This window comes from Humulus lupulus, chromosome 8 (assembly GCF_963169125.1).
Source record: "Humulus lupulus chromosome 8, drHumLupu1.1, whole genome shotgun sequence".
In the NCBI taxonomy this organism is placed as follows: domain Eukaryota; kingdom Viridiplantae; phylum Streptophyta; class Magnoliopsida; order Rosales; family Cannabaceae; genus Humulus; species Humulus lupulus.
In genome coordinates this window covers 151,399,330-151,407,388 of record NC_084800.1, presented here as the reverse complement: position 1 = coordinate 151,407,388, position 8,059 = coordinate 151,399,330, and the positions used below count along the sequence as shown (strand labels likewise).

At 41.0% G+C, this 8,059-nt stretch overlaps 1 protein-coding gene across 1 annotated transcript; it reads left to right on the top strand.

Moving 5' to 3' along the window:
* Window positions 1–865: 865 nt before the first annotated feature.
* LOC133796159 (uncharacterized) lies at window positions 866–2,476 on the top strand. The gene has a single exon (XM_062233642.1). The coding sequence runs from the start codon at window positions 866–868 to the stop codon at window positions 2,474–2,476; it is 1,611 nt and encodes a 536-aa protein (XP_062089626.1).
* The last annotated feature ends 5,583 nt before the right edge of the window (window positions 2,477–8,059 follow it).

Genomic DNA, 8,059 nt, shown 5'->3' with positions numbered 1-8,059 from the left:
AACCCGAGATTATTGGATCCGAAGGACTAGGGAAATGAAAATGAGCCCTGAGGGTAGCTATGATGATTTTGAGAGGCTAATTAGGCATATAATAGAAGTGAACTATGCCATTCAAGAGATTAAGTGGATAGGGGGTTTACTTAAGTGTCAAGAGTGTTTTGAGGTTCTAATGAGCACAATCTCTTGGCAGAGTGTTAGGGATGCTCTTAACCTGGCTTGGAGTGAGGTAGCTCACTTAGAAGGTCAAGCCCCAAATCAATATTCGGCTATGGGGAAGAGACCCTAGGATCTACGTTGAGAACATAGCCAAGAAAGTTAGGTTTAACCCTTTAGGGATCAAGAAATTAAACTATAGTAAGAAGAGGTGGGTACAGGGAACCCCTAAGCTACCCAGGGGAGTGATTAGGGAGTTATCTCCAGGACTTAGGAAAGAATATGAGGATTCGTTCCCAGTCCATATGGTAGTTTATGACACTAATAGTAGTCAGCCCAGGGCTAGAATTGGGATTTAGAAGTTATTTCATTTCCGGTCAGTGAGGAAACGGGGGGTTCTGTCCTTGTTCTAGGATATGTTTGCATGATTTTTTTATGATGTTAGACTGTTGTATTTCATTTTTTTTCAGATGACTACTTATGTATCGAAATCATGTATCAAGTTTGAAGTAATATTAATGATAAATTGTTATGCTCTTTTCTTCTTATTATACAATTGTATGAAGTATGTTAGGTTTGAAACTCAGTTTATATTATTGTTATGCTTCTTTTAGAGTTCTGAATAGAATGAGGTAGGCCTTTTTCTGAGTGGATAGAAGATTTATCGTTCATAGTTTAAACTATATGGCTCTAGGATCTCGAGCGAAGCGCGATGCCTCCACGAAGAGTTGTACGACGAAGAGCGAATAGGGCTCAGGCATCAAAAAACCCGAACCCAGAAAATGCCAACATGGATGCAGCTACGCTGTTGGGAATTAATCAAGCACAAGCTGAAGAGATTGCTTGTCTTCGACAAGAACTTAATCGGGCACCGGATGTTGGGAGGCCCCCAGCCCAGCAAATTGTGGAAGTGAGGCCACAACAACTCGTTCAACAAGATCTGATATACAAATATTTTCGGAAGCTGCACCCTCCACCTTTCGAGGGAGGCGTGGATCCGATGGAAGCTGAAGAATGGATGAGCTCTATGGAATCTATTTTCGAACTAATGCAGTTGGAAGATCAAGCTAAAGTATCCTGTGCTACATATATGCTGATGAAGGATGCCCGCATCTGGTGGGAAAACACGAAGCTTATCCAGGATGTCAGAGCCATGACATGGGCGGAGTTCGTACAAGTTTTCAATGAACAGTTTTATAATGAGACTATCAGAGCTTCTAAGGTGGATGAATTTGTGAACCTGATCCAGGGAAATACTACTATAGCCCTGTATGCACAACAGTTCAACAGGCTGGCTAAGTTTGCTGGAAATTTAGTGGCCAACGAGGAAGCTAAGGTCGACAAGTTCATGAGAGGGCTCAAGCCAATGATTGCCCGAGATGTAGAAATGGCTAGTACGGAGAGGATCACCTTTGTACAGGCATTGAAACGAGCACTGAAAGCAGAAAGAATGGAGGACAGGATTTGGAAAGAAAGTGCAGCGAGAAGGGAAGCTCGCAAACCTAATCATCTGAGTAATGACCACAAAAGGAAGACCCCTGAAGGTTCAAGAAGTAACAATCAACCTGAGAAAAGGGCCAAATCTGGATTTCAGAATCGACCAGCTCAGTTGGGACCAAGGAAAGAGAGTTCGCATTGTAATAAGTGCAACAAAAAACATCCTGGGGAGTGCAGAGCTCACACCAGGAGTTGCTACAACTGTGGACAAGAGGGCCACTATAAGAAGGATTGTCCCAAAGGCAGGTCAGTCAAGGAAGCTGAGGCTAAACAAGAGGACAAGTTTTTACCGGCATGGGTCTTCGCGCTGACGCAGAAGGAAGCTGAAGCCAGTACCTCGGTGGTCACAGGTCAGATTCCTATAGCCAATCTCTTATGCAATGTGTTAGTTGATTCGGGTGCTACCCATTCTTTTATATCAACGTGCATGATAGAGAAAATAGGAAGACCTAGAGAGGTGTTTTCGATAGGCTTTAGTACGATGTTGCCGTCTGGAGAGATGATGACATCTAGAAGATGGGTACGCGCGGTGCCGATGACTATAGACGGGCGAGAACTCTACGCTGACTTGATTGAGCTGGCTATGAAAGAGTATGACGTGATACTTGGAATGGATTGGCTCTCCAAGTATAGTGCAACTATCGATTGTAGGAAAAAGATCGTAGTGTTCCAACCCAAAGGGGAAGAGAAGTTCGTGTTCAAGGGAGAAAGTACGGGGCCCAAAACGCCAATCATCTCAGCGCTCAAAGCAAAGAAGATGATGGGAAAAGGGTGCCAAGCATTCCTGGGTAGTATAGTGGACACAACTAAGAACACACCACAATGACTTGAGGACATTAAAGTGGTGTGTGAGTACCCCGAGGTGTTCCCAGAAGATCTACCAGGCTTACCCCCGAATCGAGAGGTCGAGTTCGTGATCGAGTTAGCACCAGAGACAACCCCTATTTCAAAAGCACCGTATAGGATGGCGCCTTCAGAATTAAAGGAGTTGAAGGAACAGGTGCAAGAGCTGCTTGATAAAGAATTCATTAGACCAAGTCATTCACCATGGGGAGCTCCAGTACTATTCGTCAAGAAGAAGGATGGATCGATGCGTATGTGCATTGACTATAGGGAACTTAACAAGGTGACGATAAAGAACAAATATCTGTTACCTAGAATTGACGATTTGTTTGACCAATTACAAGGAGCAGCGGTATTCTCTAAGATAGATTTGAGATCGGGATATCATCAGCTTAAGATAAAGAACAGTGATATACCCAAAATCGCTTTTAGGACTCGGTACGGACATTATGAGTTTTTAGTAATGTCATTTGGTCTAACAAATGCCCCTGCAGCATTCATGGATTTAATGAACAGGGTGTTCAAAGAGTATTTAGATAAGTTTGTAATTGTCTTTATTGACGATATTTTGATCTATTCGAAGGCAGAGGAGGATCACGAGGATCATTTGAGAAAGACGCTTCAGAGGCTCAAAGAACAAAAGTTATATGCCAAGCTGAAGAAGTGCGAGTTTTGTGTAGAGAAAGATGCATTTCTAGGCCACATAGTTACCAAGGACGGAGTAGCAGTGGACCCAGTTAAGGTTGAGGCTGTCAAGGATTGGCCAAAACCAAAGAATGCCACTGATGTAAGAAGTTTTCTTGGTCTAGCAGGCTATTATAGGAGATTCGTGGAAGGATTTTCCAAATTGAAAATGCCACTAACAAACCTTACTCGCAAACAGCAGAAGTTTTTATGGTCTGATAAATGCGAACAAAGTTTTCAGGAGTTAAAGAAGAGATTAATTACTGCTCCCGTGTTGTGTGTACCCAAAAGCGATGAGAAGTTTGTAGTCTACTGTGATGCATCCAAGATAGGTTTGGGATGTGTACTGATGCAAACCGGAAAAGTAGTGGCATACGCGTCCAGACAATTAAAAGAGTATGAACAAAGATATCCAACACACGTCTTGGAGTTGGCGGCTGTGGTTTTTGCGTTGAAAATATGGAGACATTATCTCTACGGAGACAAATGTGAAATATACACGGATCACAAAAGCCTTAAATATTTTTTTACTCAAAAGGAGTTAAACATGAGGCAAAGGAGGTGGCTCGAGCTAGTTAAGGACTATGATTGCGAGATACTATATCATCCTGGAAAGGCTAATGTGGTAGCTGATGCCTTAAGCCGACGAAGTCATGGCACCGTTGCAGCGTTAGGGTTGGTGGAAGCTTCGTTACAGAAAGAGATAGTGAAAGCTGGGATAGAAATAGTTACAAGCAAGTTAGCCAATCTCACATTGCAATCAGATCTCTTGGAAGAGATTAAAGAAAAGCAAAAATTGGATGACAATCTGATTAAACAAGAAGCCTTGTTACAAGAAGAGAATAGTGGGAACTTCACAATGTCGGAATGCCAGATATTAAGATACAAGGGCAGGGTTTGTGTGCCTAGCGACCAAGAGGTCAAGGATAAGATTCTTGAAGAAGCACACACAACGCCTTACTCGTTGCACCCTGGCGCAACAAAGATGTATCAAGATCTTAAGACCATGTATTGGTGGCCGGGAATGAAGAGGGACATAGCCGGGTACGTAGCCAAGTGCTTGGTTTGTCAACAAGTGAAAGCAGAACACCAAAGACCTGGTGGGTTACTGCAACAGTTACCAATACCAGTATGGAAATGGGAAGATATCGCTATGGACTTCGTGGTAGGTCTACCAGTGACTACAGAGAGTCACGATGCAGTTTGGGTGGTTGTGGACCGCCTTACTAAGTTAGCTCATTTTATTCCGGTGAAAATGACGTACACTATGGATCAATTTGCAAGGCTGTACATGAAAGAGATAATCAGACTCCATGGCGTACCAGTATCTATAGTTCCAGACATAGACCCGAGGTTCACATCAGGTTTCTGGGAAAGCTTGCAAGAGGCAATGGGTACGAAGTTGAAACTTAGCACAACCTTTCACCCGCAAACAGACGGCCAGTCAGAAAGAACCATCCAGATACTGGAGGATATGCTGCGAGCCTGCGCCTTAGAATTTAAGGGTTCTTAGAAGGATTACTTGCACCACATGGAATTTGCGTACAATAATAGTTACCAAACAACCATCGGAATGGCCCCATACGAGATGCTTTATGGCAGGAAGTGTCGCTCACCCTTACATTGAGATGAGATAGGAGAGAGGCGACTAGCTGGGCCAGAACTGGTACTTGAGGCTACAAGTGTTATAGAAAGAATAAGAAAGCATATGCTCACCGCTTAGAGTAGACAACAAAGTTATGCCAATGCCAAAAGGCGGGACATCGAGTTCGAGGTGGGAGACAAAGTCTTCTTGAAAGTCTTGCCAACAAAAGGTGTTAAGAGGTTTGGGAAAAAAGGGAAGTTAAGTCCCAGATATGTAGGTCCTTTTGAGATCCTCGAGAGGATAGGACCAGTTGCTTATCGATTAGCCCTACCTCCCGCGTTGGCTAGTACCCACAATGTATTTCATATCTCCATGCTCAGGAAGTATGTGTCCGATCAGTCCCATGTGCTTAGTTACGAACCGCTAGAGCTACGACTGGACTTAAGTTATGAAATTAAACCAGTTAAGATACTGGAGCGGGGAATCAAAGAGTTGAGAACTAAAAGGATACCCCTGGTTAAAGTCCTGTGGAGCAATAGTGCAGTTGAAGAAGCTACTTGGGAGCTGGAGGATGACATGTGTGAGAAGTATCCCGAGATGTTTGAGTAAGAAAAATTTCGAGGACGAAATTCTTTTAAGGTGGGAAGGGTGTAATAACCCGAATATTTTTTATTATTTATTGTGTTTTATGTAAACATTATTCTGTGAATTAATTATTTTTTTTTAAGAGTATGAATAATAATTAAAATAATATTTGGTGAATATTATTTTAATTAAAGAAATGTGAGTTGATCGCTTTAGACCATAGTGTGGGGATTTAGATGTGAAATAAATCTAAAATGGACATCTTGTTCAAAGAGTGTTAGTATATGATTTTATGTATTTGGAATCCACATAAAATCATAGAATCATTTTAGACTATGATTTTGTGACTTATTCACTAAGAGGCTATGAATAATTCAAGAGGAATTTTATAGGATTAAAATCATGATTTTATGTTGAAAGGACTCACATAAAATCATAGACATAAGTTAAACCAAAGTTGCATTTTTGGTGTTTAGACTATAGTTTATATTTACCATTCTTAAGCTATAGTTTTAATGTTTTATTTTGAGAAGCGTACGGTGGTGTGTTTGGCTGCACACATACTTATTGGAGGGAAACACAATTTAAACAGCTATGGCAGTTTTTAGAGGTTACCAGGCAGGGAATTAGAACCGTTGTCTTTCTTCATTAGTGTTAGCCATTTTTGAACGTGAGAGGATAACTGTGAGAGATTAGAGACAGAGAACACATTGTGTTCTTGTTTTGTATGTTAACTTCGGGTCCAAGAAGGAGGAATCAAAGGTGAGTTTTCTTTGGTTTTTCTTTGGGTTACAGTCCTTAGACACGTCCTTAGAGCCTATGTTTTGATTGTAGAAGAAAGCAAGAGGAAGAAGGGAGAGTTATTGGGAATTCGGTACATGAATAGTCAGAAGAAAAATGTAAGTCCTAACATACATTTGCGTTGATTTTTCTCTTAGATTATGAGTACCAAATTTATGTCAAATAGTTTTGTTGTGTTCATAGTGTTGTCTACTAAGTTGAGGAGAAGAAGAAACCACCAAGAACCGGCCACATTAAGAGGTATATATTCATAAATTTCCTTAGTAATTTACGGTACCGATTGTTCTTCATTTATGTTCTTAGGTTGGCTATGGATTTGTGGGCTATTTTATATGGATCTAATTAGTGTTTTGGGTCTAGAAACATACATTAAGGGGTTGGAGATAGTTTAATATATGTGGTCTTGAAGTTTGAGATGATTTGGTGGTGGTTGAAGAATGGTGGTAATGGGTGGCCGTGCATGGGGAATACCACTTTGGGTGGTCACGCGTGGAGGTCGGTGGTGGGGCTAGTGGTGGCCGAAGTGATGAGCACGGTGGTCTATGGAGTGAGGTCGTGGCTGCCATGGTGAGAAACCTTGTGATGAGGACACCAAGACTAAAGATCCAAGTCTAGTTTCAGTTGGTCTGGTGACGAGGGCGCGAGCCAAAAGACTCAGTTTAGGAGCTTGATGAGTCTTATTGTATTTTGTCATCTTGTATTGTTTATTTAGTCTTTGTTTATTTTGTGAAAAGTCAAACACTTGACTTGTGTGAGTCCAAGAGTCCTTTTGTCTTTAATTTTCGGTTTTCATTAGGAAGACAAAAAGGCTTGTCTTTAATTTTCGGTTTTTAGGAAGACAAAGGGGCTTGTCTTGATGTAATTTTCGGCTATATAAGGCCTTGAAAACATTTGGAAAAACCAGATTATTATGAAATGAAAATTGAGAGGTTTTCTTCTTGAGTTCTTGAAGAGACTATTCGAACTTATCAAGGGTATTCCTTGTGGCGTTCAATCCGACTTATCAAACGGATTCCCATCCCCGTTTGTGGCATCTTCCTTATACCAAGGTTCGTGCTTGGCTAAGCATTGGGTCGCGGTTCTTCATTCCCATTTCGTGTGTTCTTGGTGGCTACCATATTTGGTGTCGGGTTTCACCACAATCGTTGGTGTGGTTCGTATCACCTTGGTTAGGATGGCCATGACTGAATGTGTATAAGGATGAAGATGATGGGGGTAGTCACGTGCATGTAAGAGCATGTGTCCAAGTAGTTACTAATGGTTACTGATTAGTAACCAAAAGGACCAAAAATGGTAGTTGGTCCCAAAACTTTAGAATTTTATCGCTAGGCTCGGGATTAGGTACCCCAAAGTCTACAAACTGATATTTGAGGATCAAGGTTTAGAAAATTTATCTAAATAATATCTAAGATTAATGATTTACGAGCTAGGCTCAGGAATTATTATTTAAGCTTCAAGAAAAATTCTAAGTTCGGGAATTAGTTTCAAAGTTTAGATTTGATGACTTAGAACCTACGAAATATTTTCAAGGACTTAGAAAATATTTTAGGAAGTACAATATTACCGATTTTAAGTCTCAAGGTCAAGAGGTGGGCTCGGGGCTCGTGAATTTGACTCGAGCATCGGAAAACGGAATTTTAAGAAATAATTTGAGTTTTGACTTGAAATTTCAGACGTGGTCTAGGATAAAATTATTATTGGAAATAATAATTTTCTAAGTTGAGTTCGGGATTTTGAGAAGGGTCTTATGGTCATTTTACCCCAAGGGCTCGGGTTTGGGCCAGGGTCGGGAATTTTAGTTTTTGATTTTTAAATTCCCTTATTTATATTTAAAATCTTAGTAAAGCATAAACTAAGACATATTGTCCCAATATGATTATAGGGTCTAAACGCGATCGGAAATACTCACAA

Bases quoted from the DNA above. Each gene is read 5' to 3' on its own strand.
- LOC133796159 (XM_062233642.1), top strand. From the start codon at position 866: ATGCCTCCACGAAGAGTTGTACGACGAAGAGCGAATAGGGCTCAGGCA.